General features: G+C 37.5%; 1 protein-coding gene across 6 annotated transcripts in view; it reads left to right on the top strand.

Moving 5' to 3' along the window:
* The window catches only part of GRM5 (glutamate metabotropic receptor 5), a 247736-nt gene that overhangs the window by 2498 nt on the left and 223141 nt on the right, over positions 1–22097 (top strand). For all 6 annotated transcript variants that reach the window (XM_017735964.1, XM_017735963.1, XM_017735968.1 and 3 more), the window contains one exon: positions 5921–6801. In XM_017735964.1, the coding sequence (XP_017591453.1) occupies positions 6123–6801 (679 nt within the window). In that variant the 5' untranslated portion in view covers positions 5921–6122. The remainder of the gene's footprint in view (positions 1–5920; positions 6802–22097) is intronic.

Here is a 22097-nt window from a genome sequence, read left to right as displayed (position 1 = left end):
GAAAATGGGGAAGAACTTCCAGGGATTGCTAAGTGTCTTGTTGATAATTAAAGCATTCTCTGTTTATTAGCTATGAAGAAATATGATCAACACTTCAGTCTATTACTTCCAGTGGATGTTCTGACTAAATGGTGAAAATTCTCCCTTGCTGCTTAGCTTTTAACTATTTCTAAGTGGAATTATAGAAAACTGCTTTGTAGTCTCTCCTTTTGTACAAGGCTGGTGTTTTTTTGTCAAAGAGCTTGATCCAACGTCCACTGGAATTTGCAGACCTGATAATGTAATGAACAATGTTTGCTTGATGTTGGGTTTTTGGTTTCTTTTGGTTATTTTGGGGACAGAAAAAATAAACCATAGTAGAAATCTCAGAACAGGGTGGTCATATTTCATGATTTTCAAATAAAGACCATTTGAGTGCATCAGGTTTTGTGTGACCAAAGTGAATTGCCTCTGAGGAATGTGTAGGGGGGACCTCTTCCTGCAAAATGAGCCTCCCCAGAACATTGGAAGAGAGATTGTCAGAATAGCTTGAATGCAATGCTTGGAGTTTGCAATGCCATAGCAGAAGTCAGCAAAGCTTAGCATACTGAGTGTACTTTCTCCTAACATTGGTCCAAATCAAGATGAGCTGAGACATCTCTCTCCTTATGTAACTGTTTCTCTAAGGCTGTTCCATATTTTGCTACGGTAAGATCTTCACTGAGAGATAAGTGACATGACTGACTCTGAACCAGTAATTCAGTTGCTGCTCACTATGTTTTTTTCTTCTTTGATGATAATACATAGGTTAATTCCTTGGGATATACTGATTTGATCCATATAGACATATATTATCTCATTTCTGATGGATTTAAATTAAATGCAGTATGTATTGTAAATGAATGCCTGGAAAGCATTTAATCAGCAGGTATATGGCTTTAAGTTATACAAACATAACACATAAGTAAATTTTGTCACTACAAATGAATGGATTTTAAGGACGTTAGTTTTTGTGACTTTTCTGATCCTGAAAATCCTTTAAGGAGAACCTTAAACTTTAGATAAGTTTTTACAGATATTTGACCAATAGTATTCTTCTGAGAAGCACAGAACATATTCCTAAGTGTTTTCCTGGATTGGGCCATGAGTTCTCACTCTATCACAGCACTGTTCTTTGATAAGTAAACTGGCATTTTACTTTTATTATTTAAATCTGCCTGAAGATTCAGGTACTATGAACTACACAAAAGTGTAACAAAGAAGAAACCGGAAGGGAAGCGCTGCTGCTTCTCTCTTTTAATTTTTTTTTCCCATGATACCGAAAGAAATAAATAAAAGAATTTCCCTTAGCCGAGCTGGTCTTTTGCCTATTAGAAACCATCGAGCCAAGTAGGTTCAGATTGCAAAGCACAGGTGCTTCTCTGCGGGGTCACTAGTGGGCGCTGCTATAATAATGTAAGCCCCAGTGGAAAGGAGGTCACCCTACAGCTTTAACCACAGCTACACCTGCGGGAGCAGAAACCCCTAGCAACAGTCAGACACATCCCATGTAGCAACTCTCAGCCACAAATATAGTGGAAAATCAGCTCTTTCTGAACCACTGTTCATAGTCTTATTTTTGATCAAGTTTTTCAATTAATGCCCTTAGATATTAGCGTGTTTTTTGTTTCTTTTGGTCTCTACAGACTGCAAGTACAGGTGGACATGCATTTGAGATTTGTATAATTTTGAAAGATTTATATATTTTAATAATGAAAGATTTGTGTGGTGCTTCATGGAATTTTACAGATGCTCATTTTCTACTCCGTTAAACCTCAACATGAAGTAGCTGGAACTCTGCCCTAAGGGAACAGCTGAGAGTTTCTCCAGACAGAGTCTGGCATGAAGTTTATGTTGCCAGGGAGAACAGAGGTCACAGGTACATGTTGAGTGCTTCATCAGATCTGTGTCTTCAGTCACAGTAGTATGGGTACTACTACCATTCATGGGTAGTACGTAAACTTTTGTCTAGGGCAGACTGAGCAAAGAACAGAGAGGCAGTGTTATTTTTCTGCCCTACTTCTTCTGCAATTGCTCCAAGTCTGAAGTTAGTGCACCAGAAGACTGAGACCAAAGTGTTCTCTGCTGTTAAAGAGTGTGACTTCAGGATAAGTTTATAGTTGGATCCGTAACTGAAATAAGCAACAAACCATGACACACCAGTGATTAAGTACCTGATTCCATTTTGCTTATGTTTCAGTAAATTTGGGATAAGTCCATTGTTGCTGAAAAAAAATTGAACAGTGTGAAAAATAAATTTGACCCTAAGTGCTGTGCATGTTTCAATGAAAATTAATTAAAGCAGATGAATTATTAATTGGGAAACTATTCCCATTACTTTGTGCACACACTCAGGAGTTCACTGTCTTTGAAACTGCCAATACCTCTGTTCTCAATCTGAAGGCTATAGCATGTCAAATTCCCTTTAGGATTATATCTAACAAATTAAACAAGAGTTATATTTAAGCTTATGAAATTTTACTTAATTTTGTTTTAATACTCATCCTGCTTGTAATAATATGCTTCCTGAAGTAAGAGAGAATTGTAATCAAAATGTGGAGGCATTTGTATGTGATTCTTTTGGGAGAGAAGCACAGTGAAATTGTATATTTGAATAGTTCCCTTGGCCATCTTCTCTTCAGGAAGACATTCTCCAGGAAATATAATTAGTATGCTTAGTCTATTAGCTCTCTGCTCAGCCATTTTGCCTAAAATGGGATTTGTTACCTGATTAGTCACAGGGTATCTTCTCATGGCATGGCCAGCTGTGCCCATCAGAAGGATGACAGGCAATAAACACAAATTGAAATACAGGAAATTCTGTTTAAAAATACATGAAAAGAATCATTTTTACTGTGACTGTGGTCAAAAAGGTTGCCCAGAAAAGTTGTGGAGTCTCCGTTCTCAGAGATATTAAGAACCTGACTGGACATGAAGCTAAGAAATCTGTTTTAATTGAACTTACAGTTAGCAGAATGAATGGACCAGACAACTTCCTGTTTCCACCTCAACCATTCTGTTCTTAAGCTTATGAGTACAAGAGTAAGACCAGAGAACCAGATCTCTATTACACAATACAAATATGTTGTAATATTAGTCAATATAAATTTCTAGTTTTTTCATTATGTCATGAAAGGACACAGAAAACATTGACTTCAGGTGCTCTGGATGTGCAATACTAAACCCAATACTATAAAACAGAAGCAGTGCTCTCAGTGTAATTAGGAACTTTTCAAAGTCCCAAGTAAATAGACTTTAGCTTCAACACAGTGAAAAAAGTTCATTAATTGTGAAGGAACTGCAGTCTGCACCTGGCACCATCTTTTCCCTTGGATGCCATGGAGTGGAAAGATTTTATTGCTTTCAGAAATAGGAATCCCCCAGCTATGACATATCCTAGTATTGTGGAACCAGTAGTATAAAGGAGACCTTCAGCTTTGCTTCATTCTTTACTCTGTAATTTTACAGTGATAGACACAACTATAAACAAAGAAGAGCAAACAGCTGCTCTTTGGAGGGAAGAAGATAAAAATGGCCTTCCTGCCCTCTCTTTCTCATATATCCTGTATGGAAATTGTTTAATCCACAGACACAAGACCAAAAAATTTGGTGAATGTGCATTGCAGAATTAAAATGATGGATTGGATTATTCTTTTATACCACGAGCTCACCCCAAACTCCTGAAGTCTCTCTATTTATACATCTGCAGATTCACAGGAAGGTAGGCTATAAAAAGGCATCTAATTGTATATGCAGTTGCAGTCTGAGGCAGAGCTGGCACTTGTCTAGATATACTTGTGTTCTGGACATGTAGCCTTAATTTGAGTTCAGAAAAATAAGTATGCACGGTGTCAAATAACAGAGTACTGTTTCTGTTCAAATGTTAGTAAGTTAATAAATAGATTTTTTTTTGGGGGGGGGGTCATAATACATTCAATTAATTAAAGGTATAGGAATTTAACAGCTGGGATCTTGTACAAAGATATCCCCTGTCATTCATCCTTTTGACTGTTTGCAAATTATATGGTACCAACTTCAGAGTGATGGAACAAATAATTGCAAGACATAAGCAATAGTGATAGTCTGTAATTAGAGACTAATTAACCTGAACTGAACAGCTGTTATTCCTTAGTGGCACAGGGTTGTAGTATTGATAAGCCAACTCTTCACAGACTTAAAAAACACAAACCTTCTTGAAGTGTTTTACAGTACAGGTCTGAACCTTATTTTATTATTAGCACTTTATATTACTAAAATTAATATTACATGAACTTATTAATATTGCAATTAACATTTAAATATTATATATAATGTTTCCTCTTTTTAAGGATTTACTTTTTATTTGGGAATACTCACTCAAATTCATTCACTTACTCCTCTGTGTAAATAATTTATAATTTATACATCTAGGTAAAACAATAATTGAGAAAGTCTAACATCAAGCAGAAGAAAGTTTTTAGATTTGTGTGTCAATCTTCAGAATCGGGAAGATTTTCACTGTGGCACTATACTGAATGACCTAGCTGTGAGGAGTAAATTCAAGATTAAAATCCTGTGAGATTTTCAACTCAAAGAAACAGAGGTAGATTTTCTATGGCAATAGTTTCTTTCACTTTACAATATCTAGGTGCTGGTAGAGTCATTGTTAATGGATTAGAAGTGATTGGTGGTGTCTGAAATGTATGGAATTTTTAATTGTTTTTATTGCATCAAAAGTTTTGTGTCAATAAAACTGAGATCATGTTCTGCCCCAGAATTTTGCAGTTGTTTTGTCAATAATGAAATCAGGCATATGGTTCACTAAGTAACTCATCATCTTAGATCTAAAAGTGCACTTACCTTTCTGTACTATCAATATATTCACTGGCAAGTGAGGAGAGTAGATGGTACTTTAATGTGCTCAGGGATCAAGACCTGGCAAACTACTGTTTAAGCACTATATTTAAAACTGCAAGAATTCTCCTGAAAATCCACTGCCAGGTGCAGAACACTTTCAAGTACATTTTCTAGTTCCACAAGTTAACCACAGCCCAAGATATGAAATCTTTGCTGATTTATTTCTATTTATCCTTCAGCAACAGTAAAGATGAGTGCAGATTGCATTGCAGTCTATAGGTAAATGTAGCTGATCAAATATTTTAGGCATTGTGCATCTGTACAGTCTTTGTGTTGACTTCTTGATACCAGTGAAGTTTGTAGGTTTGTCTACAATATAAGGTTTTTTCAAATTGCTTTTGGATGATTTTTGAAGTAAGAATATAAAAAGGTCTAAATAATTTCACTGCTTTGCTGTTTTAGAATTACTGTTCCTTCGCTTCAAACAAATATAGATATTAATAACAAAATCGGTTTTCTTAATGTTGTTTAAAAGCTAATTTGTTTCATGTTATACCTTGCAAAGTAAAAATAGATTTATACATTCTGCATTCCTTAGAATAACAGCTCTGTGTGTTAGCAGCAGTTTCCTAGTGCTGGAATGGATAATAGAGTGCAGCCCAGGGTACATTAGTGTGGCATATGTATTAGAGATATAGAAAGTGTCTAAAATTAAAGGGAATTGTTTTCGAAGACACATATTAGAAATGGCAACACCTTTCTTCTGTATAATTAAATACTAGCCTGTCTTTTGTGCATTTGAAAACATTTTCCCAAAGAATTTTTAAACATGATTGTCAAAAAGAAAGAAGTTGATTTATACTAGCAGAAGCACAAGCCTAAGATTATGAAACGCTTAACTGAGATAAAGTTTTCCAGCTTGAAAATGATGAAAGCAAGCGTACACTGTAGACAATGTATTACAGCTATTGAGAACTGTAGAAGTAGGTGCAATTTTATAAAATATTATAAAGCTGACTTTGTAAATAATTTTAAAGCTCTTTCTCTTATTTATTAATTTTTGAAGGGTATGAGGATTATGACCACATGTGCAGCTCTGCATAGCTGTCCACTTGGAGCTGATGGTGACTCCTTAGAGAACACATGCCAACTCCTGGTTAACCAGCAGTACAGTGCTTCTTCTATCCAGAAGATTTGATAACTGCTTTTCACCAGCTCTCCAACTTTTTCCATCATGTTTTCTCTACCAGCCTAAACCATTTCCTAAAATGGTCCTTTTGCTGTTCCTTGCAATCCTGCTGTTGAAGGAGGATGTCTGTGGGAACTTTGGGCTTTTGGTTTCAGCACAGGCGAATGAGAGAAGGGTGGTTGCACACATGCCTGGTGATATTATCATTGGAGCTCTATTCTCTGTCCATCATCAACCAACTGTCGACAAAGTTCATGAGAGGAAATGTGGAGAGGTAAGAGAGCAGTATGGTATCCAGAGAGTGGAGGCAATGCTACATACCCTTGACAGAATTAATTTGGACCCCACACTGTTGCCAAATATAACGTTAGGATGTGAAATAAGGGACTCCTGCTGGCATTCTGCTGTGGCTCTGGAGCAGAGCATTGAGTTTATAAGGGACTCTCTTATTTCTTCAGAAGAAGAGGAAGGGATGGTGCGATGTGTGGATGGATCATCATCATCTTTCCGCTCCAAGAAACCCATTGTTGGTGTCATTGGGCCTGGCTCCAGCTCCGTTGCTATCCAGGTCCAGAACTTGTTGCAGCTTTTCAATATACCTCAGATTGCTTATTCTGCCACAAGCATGGACCTAAGCGACAAAACTCTGTTCAAGTATTTTATGAGAGTGGTGCCATCTGACGCACAGCAAGCGAAGGCGATGGTGGACATTGTCAAACGCTATAACTGGACCTATGTTTCTGCTGTACACACTGAAGGTAAGAGGTTGTTTTTTACCATATAAAAATGCCTTTGAAATACTCTGATGTGGTCTAATTGATGGATGATGATAGTTTGATGTTGTTGGGTTTTTGCCAGTCAGCTGTCAACAGTATAGACTTTTACTTTACTGAATAATAACTTTGCATTCTCTGTGGGTCTGAAGTATCACCGTGTTGTCAATGGCTGAAAACAAACTTTGAAACACAGGATGGTGTGTGCTCTAGGGCCACTCATTGGTAAAAGTGCTTGATCTGGAGTCTCCTAAATGACCTTAATTTAATTTAGTTGACATTTATTTATTTTTCTTTATCTACTAATCAGTGTATTTACGTAGAACAATAATTATGACTATTTTAGAATCAATGGGAAGTGAGAAAGCATCCAGTCCTCATACAGCAGATGAGAGATAAATCATCATTTGAAACTGTAGCTGAGTCAGAATGTGTTCCTGCTTAATATCTGAGCCACAGAGGCATAGGTACTAGAAAACATGCAGTTCTGGCTAATATTTGAATGCAAATTGTCCCAGCTCCTCGAGATCAGAAATCTTTCCATCCTCTTTATAGTACTCCATGGAATATTGCACCACTTCTTGCTCTGCCTCTGGCCATTGGTTTTGGGAGAGAGCAAGGGAAGTTTCCTTGACTCTTCCTCACACATTTATGCTCCATCAGGTGTCCAGAAAATCAGAACTGTGTGCTAAATGGCTTTCCTCTTTTTATTTATTTGACATAGAGCTTAAGCCTTTCACCCAATGTTCAGAAGGGTATATGATTAAAGGGAAATGCTATGGAAAAGTGTACTTGATTTCATTATTCCTTGTACTGATATAGTTGAGTGAGTTCATCTGGCTAGAAGTGACTAGAATTTCATACTGCCTTAAGAGCAAGTTTCATCAGCCCCCACCTAATGACACCACCATTTAAGGAGTTTTATGGAATTAAGTTTTGTGATGAGCTTTGGACCTCACCACGTTGTCTCTGTTAAAACAGGCAGCTGCTGAATGGCAGGCTCAGAATACGATCTGAGAACGAAGAATGTTAAGAGATTGAGTAGTTGTGGCGACGTTGCTGAACAGCGGCAGATGCTGCTGGCTTTATTACAACCAATAGAGAGCAGATTGCCCTTCCCACACACTGAGTATGCTTCTCTGGCAGAATTTATACTATTCAAACCCCTTCTGAGGAGATGCTGGTCCAATGGTATAATGCCGAGATCTCTTCCCTCCTATGGATATGCAGTGATAATTCTGCAGTATTAAAAAAAAAAAGGTTAGAACTTGCATGCAGATGGTTGCAATCACATTTCCATCATGATAGTGAGAGCTGGTAAGCAGCTGAAGCCTCTTTTGTATGGGGATGCCTAAATACATTAGTAGTTTAATGTAAAGCTTCAGTGTATAAAACAGTGTATATATAAATCACTCTACATGAGATCACGTAGTGAAGGTATTCTGCACCAGCTGGTGCCTTTGCAGGGTTGGGTGTGCAGCCTTCCCTTCACAAATATGTATGAGTAACATCATGGTCAAAAACAATGCCACTAACAATAGCATAAAATTTTATATCCTGACTACTTTTGATGACTCATCTAGTTTTTGCTATGAACAACTTTTACACCTCTCCTTATTGAGACAGGATGATTTTATATTCAGTGTGGGAATAGTCATGCTTATATCAAGGTCTGATTCTCCACAGAGTGAAAATACGTACTTTTGCCACTTTCTGAGGACACTCTTTGGAGCAGATGGTAGCATACAGCACACTAATCTTAGGACAGAGGAACTTTGTACTGCGCACTGGAAAGAAGGGAATAGGGACACAAGGGCTGGAGTGGGACATAGACGCTATTGGCAAGACAAGAGAAGTAAATAAGAGAAGAGCTGTATGTGAAGAAGGAGAAATGAAGAACTATATATGTAGTAAAATGTGCCTGCTTCTGCCATTATTAAAGGGGATATGGTTGGTGGAACATTGTTAAAACCTGAGGCCTCATTTGTAGCATATTTACAGCAATATAATTTTGGACTTCAGTGAAAGAACATTAAACTTGGGTGAACCTTATGATCCTATAATCTAGTTGCATAGTCTGGTAATGATGATAAATAGGCTCTCTAGGTAAATAGCATCAACAGTTTTATTAAAATAGAACAGACGGTATTTATGATGGAATAGAAAAATACTAACTGATCAAGGTATTTCTTTGAAATGTGACAGTGTCTGATGTTCTGGGCACTTTCCAAAGACTATGGCACGTAGTCTTAGCATTTTTTAGGGACAATGCATAGTCCCTTGCATTTTTGTTTTTGAATTACCATTAAAAAACCCTAGACATGAATGATAAAGAAAAGGAATTGAGTAAATAAGCAAAAGAGAGATTATTTATTTATTTTGTAATTACTTTTCATTTTAATATAGTATCTGCTAATTTATAACATTCTAAATATGCCACTCAACTCAGTGTCCTACATTCACAGGTATTATTTCAAACTAGAAAAAAAATTGTTGAATCCTGCTCCTTGCAATTTTTATTGATGTAGGATCTTGACCACCCATAGAAGGTAGTCCTTCTTTTCATGCTTCCAGTAGTTCTGGCCAGCTACATTCATTACCTTTAGATAATTTTCATTCATTTATTCATTTATTAACAAGACTCTTTTGACATTTATGACCATATTCTGATCAATATGATCTTTGGCTTCTGTGAAGGATTTCCAAGGAGAGGGAGGGTCCTCTCTTCCAAAGCTGGATGGGGAGTAAAAAAGAGTCATAAAAAGCCTGTTAGTTTCATTCCTTTGTTAGTCCCATCAGCAGATAAATTCACAGATCTCTTTTTGGTCTAGTGTAAGAAAGGCCTGGCCATACGTCAATAGTTTCATAATAAAAAACTTCTTGTTTGAATCTTTCCTTACGCACTTACTAATTATCTGTGTCTGCAGTGGATTAATATTTTGGGAGGTTGGTCTGAAGTTGTGTTGTTAAATCCTTACTCAAGACTTCCAGATTTAAAATACAGAAAAAAAATTTGAGAGATTCTTGTAAGCTTTGCTCCTTTGACATTTAGCGTTACAATTTAAACCAGGTGATGCCTCCAAGTGTACAAGTGACCACTAAAAGTAAATTTTTTTCTTAAAAATGGGAAGGTAGCAAGGACTGCTGTCAGTGTAGCTCCTGTAATTTTAAGGAGGAAGATTCTACAATCTCTTCAACAGAAAATGTGAGCAACAAATGAATGACATTTCTCATAAAACAAGGGTCATATTCACTTACTGTAGTGTATTTTACACAGGCCTATCAGAAATCTTCACAAGTCTTATATAGCCTTGGGTTGTAACTCTGCCTTGCTTGACTGTATCAGGAATCATTATCATTGTTATCTTCCCCCATTCTCCAACTCTTTCTTGCATTGAATCACTTGTGGGGCTCTACTCTAAACTGATCTGTCTTTAAAATAAAACATTTCATGCACAATGAGGGCCGTTTTTCAAAAAGCCATATCAGTTCTGAGGTACATTCCACACTGCGGCCCCATGAACAGACAAGTCAGCAGTGCATGGCAGGGAGCTAGGAGTGAGCAGAAATGAGGCAAACTGGGATGTGAGACTCCTTTTACTAAGGACCTGTTGCTCAAAGCCTGAAGCCACTGCTTTCAAATTTATGGATTACTACAACAGGCATGCAGGGTGTGCTGGAGTTCCTACTGTTCCAATTCTTTCTGACATTACAGATGTTTTTTTCCACTTCTGTGAGAGGACCAGAGCTTAAACAAACTTTCCTTAAAATTAAACCAACATTCACTTCTTAAACCAACTTCACAGACAGACAGCAAGTCAATAATGCAGCTTAGAATTCTGTGTGTGCTTCTCTCTGAAGAGAAGTAGCACAGCAGAGAGAAGGCCCCATGTCTAGTTTCGCAGTATTGCAAGAATGTTTGAGATCCTTTTTAGCTCATGCTAACCGTTGTCCACCTCTGTGGAAACTAATGCACACAGGAAGGTGTAGAGAGGAAAATTTGTGCATATATTTGGCTTTTGGGTGGTGATGGTTGGTGTGCAGGTGGGCCATGCAACTCATGCACCGTGGGCATTTTTCTCAGCCTTTTCTTGCTTAACCACTTGACACCACAGTTAATTGAAAATGGTTGGAGAAATCAGGAAGAGAAATCAGGTTGGAGAAACCAGTCCCTTTCAGCTGGCTACTGAAAGAGACAGAACTGCCTGTTTACCTCATTTCCCATATGAAAGCACTCCCTGGTCTTTTTGAAAGATCATATGTGCAATTTTCTCCTTTCCTGTCACTGAGGTTTGAAAGCCTCATTCTAAAAGCCAGTTCGAACTCAATACCCTCCTGTTAACCAGACTGACATTTTGATCAGGCCTTCCTAGTCAGAAACAAGATGAATCCCTGAGAATCTCTGCTTAAAATTTGCCTGGGGTCAAATGAATTAATAACTAGAAAGGCAATTTTCATTGCCATTGGAAACCATTTATTTTGCTGCACAGAATGGGGTGAAGAGGTGATGTATGCTCGAAAAATAGAACTGTACAGGGGTACAATTGAAACACAATAAGCCAAATATATTGGGGGTGGCAAGGGAGAAGTTTATTCTGGTTATGTAAAAGGTGTAATTTGCTTTTGAGCACAACCTGAAGAAATAAGGCAACTTGTTGACATTTTCTTAGGCAGCTCTGCAGGTAAACATTGAATGAAACTCATCCTCAAAGTCCTCTGTGTTTAACATCACTCTTCTCCATTTAAATGTATCATAAGTGCATATAAAGAGGTGGTTCACATTCATTTTCTTGGGATGTAATTCAGCAAGCATAACAAAAGCAGACCTTTTTTTCCCTGCACATAAGGGTTATTTCACACAGTTCCTTTCCTATTTGTTCAAAAGTGTCTGGTTACAAGACTGGTTTTGCCTGCATCCTTTGCTCCCAAATAAAAAGCTAAATTAAAATTAATCATAGTCTGTGAGAATAGAATGAAAAAATGAATGAAAGAGCTGTAGTAAGTTGAAGTTAAACCAGTTGCCTGGAACAAACTGTACTTATATGAGGTCTTTCCTTCACTCTAGATTTTTCTTCCTTAGAGACAACAATTGTATCACGGTCAGAAATATGATTTGCCTTTCACAAAGTAATACAATTGAAAATTTGGTTAATTTTATTTGAAGCAGAGGTAATATCTTTTCATTCTTTATATGCAGGAAAAAAACCATCTTGAAATAATATACCAAGAACACCTGTGCTAGTCCATGAAAATATTTTCAGGTGCAGACAAAATCGATTTCTAAAAATTGATTTTTGAAAATTAAAGGATTTCCTAGCTAAAGACTAGAGAATTTTCTATCCCAACAATATTTAATTTTTGCCATTGGGTGAAATAATTATGTGTTTAAAGTTTTCTGAAATTACTTTTAAACTGTTTCAAACATAAATTTTGAGATCAAAATGATCACAATTTGATATTCTCTTAATCACATTAATCTTGTAGCAAAACTGAAAAATATCTCTCATCTGAAAGAAAACGTGGGGAACAAATACCCAATTCAAGTTCCAGTCCTATCTTGTTGCTTGCTCATTTTTATTGAAAGTTGACATCTGAAACAGAGGTAGCCTTTTTCTTCCCTAGTTTCAAATATTTATCCTAGCATCCCAGTTGTGAAAAGTGAGCAAATGCTACCTGCCAGCTGGGAATCCTGAGACAGAGAACTGAAGTAACATCAAGTTAATGTTTGTGCTGCTCTGCAGTCTGGGACTACCCAGACAACACTTTAATACTGCTGTTAGACTGCTCAGGCCAAACACATCTGCTGTGAAGGATCCTGACTGACAGAAAAATATAAAATGAGGGGTATACTCTGCATTCTGTGAGTGGGGATGAAGATTCTTAGGGCAAATACCATGAGACAGCAAAAGGAATGTGAGCAAGGAGATGTGCTATTCTAAAGCTTAAAAAGAAAAGTAATTTTTAAAGGAATGATGTAAGGTGGGCTTAGATAAGAGCAGGTCATTTGTGTTGTCAAAATGTCACTTTGCTGCTTTTGGTTAGGGACTAAGTGTTTGAATGACACTTTTTCTGCCACTTAGACTCTATAGCAATTCAATGGAAGTTTCAGTCTCATGAAACTTGCCTTCACTGAGAAGAAACAACGAGAGTCCAGCAATCTCCAGCTTCATCTTCCATTTTTCCACTTCTTGAGGCCTGGAAATGGCACAGTTACTGTCCCCCTGCCCAGGCTGCACCTCTTCAATCAGAGAGGGATCTAGAAAGTTGATGATATTTGGAAAACTTTCAGAAAACAAAGTTTCACTGCACACTGTTTACTGGGTCAGAGAAGTTTTATGAAAGATGGTTCTTCTAATATGTGCTATCAGATGCTTATGAGTAGTGACAGTGATTCCTTTTCTGTATCCCTCACTGATATTTTGTCTTTGAGATTGAAAACTACATGCTATGGACGTGGTGCAAATCAGATATTCCATGCAATTAAAAAAAAAATACATTTCCTGAAGTAATTTTTATCCCAAGCTGGAATTCAAAGCTAAAATAACAATTTTTTTTAGTGAATTAAAGCCATGATAACATTTAGAAGTTGGTCAAAATAAACTGCTTGGCGTGGTTATATTAAGAGTTGACAAAAGATAACTTGATAAATCAAATGGGATCTTTGTTCCAAACTGTGTTAACTTTTAATTGCTTTTCACAAATGTTAGTGTTCCTTAACAGTTTTGGCAAAAGGTGTTTTATTCGAGAAAGAGCTGGAAGTTTCTCTCACATCCCATTTCCTTTAGCATGTGTTTTTTACCGCCAATCCTGTATACAAATTGAATATTTTTTATGTTGAGATGTATCCAAAATTAATCCAATAGTTAAGAAGAAGATGATGAACCAGGTCTCATTATTCATTATTTGTAAACTTTTGTGGTATTTCTGAATCTGTGTTCCTTATCCTTCACACTGTAGATTTTTCTTTTTTCATGCAAGCTACATAGTGACAGGAAATTTAAATCATCAGTTTGTGAAGTAATTTTTCATAGATTTTATGGTCAAAAGTGCAGTTAGTACATTTTGATATATGAAGAAAAAACCCCAACCCCCCAAAGCTCCCAAAACATTATTTCATATTCCTTGAAATAGATCCTGTAATTGAGAATTCAGGGGTGATCAGAACCCTGTTGAGACGGGAGCCAGGAACAAGGGGAGAGAGACAGAAAAAAGCTATCCAACACCATTGGAAGGACTAGGATGAGAACCCACTTTCCAGAGTGCTAGTTTAAGACCCCAGGTAGGAAAGACTTTACAAGAAAATAGGATTTAATTTCCTACAGAAACAAGGAAAAAAGAGGATATCCTGCACTCATCAATATCTTTATGCATCAAAACCATATTGTAGGCAGCTTAGTAGTGCAGGAATTAAGTCAACGGTGCTTCAAAATTTGAAACTTTCTGTGCAGTAAAGGAGCAGAATAGATATTTACATTGGTCCATACATGAAGAACATTTCCTGTCCCTATAACAGCTAATTTGTGATTTCTTTGAAAGCTAAGAAAGGGCAAAGTGCTGGATCTTTTAAACTTTTCCGCCTTCCCTAAGGTAGTTCTTGAACTAGCTGATTCTTGAATCATGCGGGAGACAGTGATCTTGGTGGTGAGCCAAAAATTATAGACTTTGCTTCAATTTAGTTTGAAAGCCACTGGAGAGAGAATAATGTTGCATCCATCTTACTAAAATCTGATTGCAGGCTTATGATGTGGAGGCAGCCCATGCTGTAACATACAGTGTTTATATAACTATATTGTATATGTATACATTAAAGGAGTGATTTGAAAGGTTATTAAGAGAACAGTTGCCATCTACCTTGGCAACTGAATTTGCAGAAAATCTTTTTCATAAATCACTGCCTTGTTTTTAAAAGAACATAATGTAACTCATAATTCTAAATATACTGACTGGAAAAGAACGTATTTAAAATTTCCTTTAACTGAGGGGTTTGATTTGTCTTTCTGGAAGTCTGACAACATTTATAGCTGGCCAGATACATGGTCAAGATGATATATGTGAAAGCCTCCATATAAAATCAATTACATTGTCGAAGGGCAAACAGTGTATGGGGAACAGCTTTTCTCAAGTGTAATATATAGTAGAAGAATTAGAAAGATAATATCTGGAATAGATGGTAAACCATCTAAACACTGAATGAATCCCATGGCCAAAAATCCAACCTAACTGTTGAGAACAGTAGAAGTATGAGGAAAATTCTTCCACAGACTGTTTCTCAGTGTGTTGTGACCTAGTCAGATGCTTCCTATTTGTCTTTAACTAGGGTTAGATTTTTTTTTTACCTTCTCCTCCTGAGATAGATTTCCTCTAACTTCCTGTTTGATATTAGAGGAAGTAGGAGGAAGAATAGAGGTAGTGCCAAAACAGAGGCGCAAAATCATAGTGGGGGGACTGTGATAAGGATCTAGGAAATTTCTTTACCTCAGTGAAGATAGTTACAGCACACAAATCAGCTGTCCAAGGTTGCAATTCTGGAGTGCATAATGCAAGCATATACAAACTATAGTTGATCACACATGGCAGAATAACAGAACATGTTCACCCTTCCCTGATTTGAATTTATAGAAATCTGTTCTCCATATCTTAATCCTGCTGTGTAAGATAGGTAATAAAAAGACACCTAGTAATTAGTAGTTATTACTTAGGCCAAAACATATTGTTTATGAAGATACACACAGAGTATTTTCACCTAAGGACCTCATATAAAGACAGTTGGTTTCACTCTCAGGTAGTCTGTTCAGACTGTGAATTACTCATTCTTCAGATGAAATAGCCAGCTGTGTTTCTCCAACCTATAGCCCTTTATCATGATAAATTCTTGCTAGGGAAGACCTTCTCTTCCCAGGCATTGTTCTAACCTTTATTTTGGTGAAACCAAAGAGTTTTAATTGTCCTGTCACTTCTGTAAAGAGGCTTTTCCAGATGCTGAGGTTTTCTTACAGTCCTTGTATGAATCTTTCCAGTTTTGTCAAATTAATTTTTAAGAACATGTGCCCTTTTTCTTAGGGAAATTGGTATTCCATTTACTTCTTCACCTTGAAGTCAGGCAGGAAGCTGTTTTCCATAGATCAGTGTACAAAGTGATATTTCGTACCTTATTAGCAAACCAATACAGTAGTGGCCTGTAAACATATACTGTTTATTTTTCTCTTTAGAGTTATCTCTCTCCCTCTTGTCATAACTTCTGCCTACCTGGCTTACTATGTCACCCTCCCCAAGGTTCGGTGGGGTTTTTTTAAACTTCCCACTGTTTCTTTTCTGATTGCATTAGTTCTTCTACTCCCAGTTAGGTTTGATTTTTTTTTCCTCTTCTCCCTCCCTGGTGAAAATAAGATTACCAAGCAACTTCAGGTAAATAATTTTATAAATAATATAGGATGCACTGATTTGCAAATTTCTAAAACTTTTGGTTCATGTGACCCTGACTATCAACGAATGCAGACTGAGACCTGACTAAAATAAAGGCCATCAAAATTGCAAATTATTTTAAAGTTCTTTCACCCGGAGAATCCAGACTTAATACGGATGTATTCTAAAGTTCAGGCTTTAAAGTCCAGATTCTACTTTTAAAAGATCTTTGCCTAACTAGATATACTTTTCAACAAGTCCACATTTTTAAAGCCTCGAGTATGACAGTTCAATTTGCAGATTTGGCATTTAGCAAACAATGGAACATTTTTTCACATTCAAGCAAAGCATTGAAGGTGAAAGGTAAACTGAAAATCTTCCTCTATTTTACCTTCAACAAACTTCATACCTGGCTTCAGTCTCAATTAGATTAGGATAGGGTTCTTGAATGCAATATCTGTTGCATTTGAAGGATCCAACACCATCTCCCAAACACCTTCTCTCCATCAGGTTGCCTCGAATATGGTTCTTGTAAGCAAGATGAGTGAGCAGTCAGGGAGGATGTGGACGTGCTCTTGATGGTGCTCCCTAACTTGCAGAAAGTGTTGTAGGTGTCTGTGATCTGAGAGCACTGCTGAACAGGCAGCAGAGATGCATCCTGACAGCAAGTGAGTGAAGCTACATTTAGTCATGAAAAAGGAGCAAAAGCTAGACATTTGGAAAGGCATCTTATACCTTTGTTGATGGAGGAAAAGCAGTGAGTGTCAGCTCCTTTCCCATTTCCATGTTGGCTTTGCATCTCAGAGAATTTAATCATAGGTTTCCAAAGAAGTCCAGGCAGGAAAATAAGCAAAAAACATGTAGGTGCTACTCACTTGTTTCTTATGAGTAGAACAGAACTTCAGATTGCATTTGATAGGTAAGACGTTTTTTCCTTTTTCTTCCATCTTTTTCACACAAAAATACAGGTCTCAAATCCTTTTCACATTAACAGAAGCTTTCAAAAAGATTAGGATACATGCCCAAAATAGAACTGTGAGAGAGTACATATTATCTTTCCAATATAAGCTTTTCATATGTCTTCAATCATGGTTATATATAAAAATGGTTTCTTTGGTTTTTTCCTTTCAGCAGCACCGTGAGATGTGAAGTTACCTTGCTCATTTTCATGCATATGCAAAAAGACAAGCAATTTGTCTGACCTATTTCTTTTCCTAAAGGGAAAGTATGAGACAAACTCAAATTTAAGGGGTCTAAAAAAATGTTAAAGTTGGATCAGATGCTCTCTTTCTCTGGCTTAAATATCTGCCTTGAAAGCCCACTGTTCAGGGTATTTCAATGCTCAGATTCTTATTTTGGCATGTTCATGCCTACTGAAAAAAAGTGATATATAGATGGTCTGTGTCTTACTGGCTATAGGGTTGAAGATTTTGTTAACTCAGAATTTCTATGGAGGAGTTTTTATATTTTTTCCTTAAATCTAAAGGCATTTATGCAAAGCATGTCTGTCATCACACTTAAGTTGTTCAGAATGAAACTGCTGGTGCATCATGCATTCAGAGATCTCAACCTTATGTGTTTTTCATAGAAGACAGACTGCTGCAACGACTGGGACAGGCTAGGAGTGTAGTATCTGCTGGCAAGCTGCCTTAGATTCAACTGAGCTGTGTAAGCTTTATAGTTCTAACAACTGCCACGGAGTTTTATTGAGAAGTGAAAGTTGCTTGACCTGTAGACTTACTAATTGCCTATTTCCTCCAGCCTGTGGAGAAGTGACATGTAAATAGGTTGGGCACAGGAGACAAGGTGCTGAGAAGAGCCTTAGTCACTCGTGGTCAGTTATGCTCATGTCAGGCTAATGGTGAAGCCTCTCCAATTGCATGTGATGTCATGTTCATCACAGTCACATTAGGAGAGGGAAGGCTATTGTGTCGTCTACTCTGTGCTGTGGACCTGCCTTTTCTGCTTAATTAATTTGTGTCTCTGTGGTTGGAAACACAATGCTATTTCTTCTAGTCGCCTTCAAGAGTAGCAGTCAAATCAAATCACCCAAACCAGAAAATTCAGCTTGAGAATACTGGGGCGTGGAGAGCAGGACAGTGGAATGGCTACTGGAGAAGGGAGTTTGGGATGGTTTATGTGGAATTGAGAGAGCCAGTTGTGTGCACTTCTGGACTACCTGCGTGGCCCAGATGAAATTGTAGATTTCATGCCAATGTCTTACAATGGAGAGACTGGTTCAAACACACCATTAGGCTGTACCATTACAGTACTGTCCTCAAATTGATCACTCCATTGGGAATGTCGCATGGGGCACAACACTCTGGAGCTGAGCATCTCAACACAACAGGCTGGATCAGAACTACTTTGGGTGTGCCTGCAGTCCCATCTGTAGCCTGGTGGGGACATGCCTTCAGCCATCTGCAAGGGGCCTGCTTAATGATTTTATAATGGTTTGGCATTTTGTAGGCTGAGCATTGGCACACATGAGTGTCTTTGAAGCATTTGCTCCAAACACCCACATTTCAAGTGTGATGGAAGTGTTGTGAGGAGCAATACTTTGGAGAGAAGGGACACTACTTGCAATGTGGGGCAGAGAAACTCACAGACATGTAGTTTGTATGCATGTTTCTGTTATGAAACACACAGGGGATTGTCCTCTTAGAGAAGGTGCTCTGAAATATTATTGAGAAAAAGTATCTTGTTTGACATAGCTCTCCTGGAAGGCAGAAGGACAGAGAACACTAGAAACATGGGAAACTGAAAGCTGTAAGGCTGGCTCCTATTTCTCTTTTACACAAAAGCTTTTATCCGATTCTGTTTTTTTCTCCTCTCGAACAGTTGGTACAGTGGGTGTTACATCCAACACCTCCGTGTGACAAATCTCAGCCTACAAAATACTGACACGTTACATTTCATTAACCATATGGGACCTAATTATGCTGCCAGCTAAAATACAGGTGCAAATCCTAAAGGATCTGTTTGCTATATGTGTATGGGCCTATAGAACTTTACAGTATGTTTGCCTACACAAATCAGGGAAGTCACTTGACATTTGTAATACAGATGGCTTCATCGAGCTGTATAGAACCTAAGTTTTTAACATCTAACTGAAATAAAAGGTAAGCTTTTACTCACGGGATTAAAGGGTTTGGAGGAGAAGGGGCAGCATCTGTGTGTGTGTACCAAAAAAAGAAATTGTCAGAGTCTTCTCAAGAAGCAGCATTTCAGCATTTTGCAGTCATGTCCATAAAGAAAACTGGACAAAGGTAGCCAGAGTCCTTAAAACAGCAGAGCATTGACATCCTGTGTCTACAGACAACCTGGAACAAAGTGGCCCAGATTTGGCAGTGCTCTCCCTGCCCTGTCTGTCCTGCTGAGACATTGGCTCAAAGACATGAGCACAACATAATGCCACTTGCAGCAATTGCATCACAGATTATTTTATCAGGCGGGCTGTGGAAGGGCAGGAGTGAACTCTGTGCAGATTGGATATGAGTGCTAAGAGGGCTCTTAGCAAGAGGAAGCAGAATATCAAAGGTCTAGGTGAAGGAGAAACACAAGCACAAGATTAAGAGAAACAAATTGCAGAAATAGCAATGGTACTTAAAATGAATTGCTTCACTGATACAATTTCTAGACATGAGTAATTAATACACCCTAGTTCCTATTCAAAAAATGCCATCTACCAGCCCTGAAATGCTTCATGAAGTTAATATAATTTTATTACTAGGAAACCAAAGGCCTGAAGTGCGGCATGCTGTACTGGCAAACAGCCATGGCACCTGTCTTGTTTCTCAGACCTCTGTTCTTTTTTGTACTAAGCTGTCTTTCATGGTTGATGGTCATGACCTGTTACTATACAGGAGGTGCCACACTGTGTCCTTCAACTGTCGTATGTGTAAATTCAGTGGGGAACACAAGGCCTGAAGTTGTTCTTCAGGTGAGAAGTGAAAATGCAGCTAGGTGCTCTCAGTATTTCTGAAGACATAGTTAAATTTCAAGATAAAGCAAACTATGGAATACAGCAGTAACTCAAAAAGGTGTTTGCATTTATCAGCAGTTGATTTGTCCTAAACGTGTCAAGTAGAAACGACCGAATTTTGCTTTATAAAATGACTCTTCAAATCAATCATGATTCTTCAAACCTTCTCATAAGCTGATGGCTTCTCTGTGGCAAGATGTGTCATTTTGATACGATCATGGTAGAGGTGCTACTAGCTTCATGGCAAAAGCAAGAAATTAGTAATTACTTCACAATGTTGTAGAGTATTTGTAAAAAAATCATAGCTATAACTATGGTAATATTTGAGAGATTTTTGTGTGTATTTGTTCTCTGCATTAGTGTGAAAACATATTTTTATAACATTTTCCTTCTATTTTTTCTGTGGAAAACAGATAAATATTTTATAGTGACAGGAGAGGATCTTTTTTTTTTTTTTAATGGAAAATGTTTTTCAAAATTTCAAGAATGGGTGTTTGTGCATTTTCATTTTCTGTTGGTGGGATTTGCTGTAATCTTATCACCTACAGGGCACAATTCTGGACATCCATAGGTGAGACATAATATACCCAGTGGCTATTTTTGCTGTCCTCTAAAAATAGCAACAGTGAATTTGAAGTGAAACTATTTTGTTAATCTGCATCAATATGTGAGAAGATGCTCTGACTTCAAAGATCAGCACTTTGCCAGGCATGCAAAATTTGCTGAATAATTAGACTGATTGCTTTGGGTTAAATATAATTTTAAAAGTATTTGGGGCAATGTACCAAGTAATTATATATCTCAGAGGCACAGGGAGTTGGTCAGATTGGGAAGACGATCTATTTACAGACTTTGCTTGAAATGTGCTATGTATAAAATGTATTATTCTAAGGTCCATAATGAGGTTTTTGACTCAGTATAATCTTTGCAACTGAAAAGTCTACAAAGAGTTACCAAGTGACGCTTTCTTATGCGAAAGATCTTGTAGTAAGAAAGGATATTTACTGCTCTCTTTCTAATCACATATTACTTAAAGTTATGAACAGTTTACAAAATTTTCACAGTTTACAATCAATAATTATTTACCAATTACTTATGAACTATATATTAGCTAGATACCTAACGTTTCTAATAGAAAGTCAGTAGTAGCAAAACACACAGTCCTTCAGTTGAAAAAGTATCAAGCAGTTACCAGACCTATCTGTGAATAAAAGAGCTGTGGTAAAAGCATGCCTTGGGTGCACAGACTAATTTTCAGTTTGAGTTACATTGGCTTGACTCAATGCTCTGCTTGTATGGTGTCCTGTCCTGTATTTCTTCACCACACCATTAGGGAACACACACATTGCCAATTTGTTCAACAGGAACATGAGGATTTCTCTTACAGGCCAAGAACTGTTTTGGTTTTTTTCCTACCACTCTGTCTTTGCATATCACTGTGATTCTGTTGTCTACTTATTTGCACTGAAAGCTTTTCCTCTCTCGTGCATTTGAACAGCATCGAGCATCCAGGTACCGTCACCTTAGCTGGTGCTCATATACCTCATTACAAGTACTTTGCAAAAGAATTACCATTCCCAAATAGTAGCACTGGCAATCATGACTTACTTTACTGTTCAAGCCTGAGTCCTTTTCTTTCATCAACATTTTTATTTCTGTAGTCCAGAGAGTGCAAAGGAATTGGACTAAAAGTGATGGCAGTTTCAATCCTTCACGTACTCTGCAGCGTTCTGGTTCAGCAAGTGCTCTGAACCTTTTTGCTCTTTTTACTCTGAACAAGTCAACTGTCTAAGGAGCAGCAAATCAAAAAGCATCCTTTTCTAATAAACAATAGACTTCTTAATCTATGTTTGACAAATTTTTAATATTATCTGTTAGAACAAGAACAGTTCCT

Source organism: Corvus brachyrhynchos, unplaced genomic scaffold (genome assembly GCF_000691975.1).
Source record: "Corvus brachyrhynchos isolate BGI_N302 unplaced genomic scaffold, ASM69197v1 scaffold44, whole genome shotgun sequence".
Taxonomy (NCBI): domain Eukaryota; kingdom Metazoa; phylum Chordata; class Aves; order Passeriformes; family Corvidae; genus Corvus; species Corvus brachyrhynchos.
Note: the sequence above shows the minus strand (reverse complement) of the source record. Positions and strands in the feature narration are given on the sequence as shown.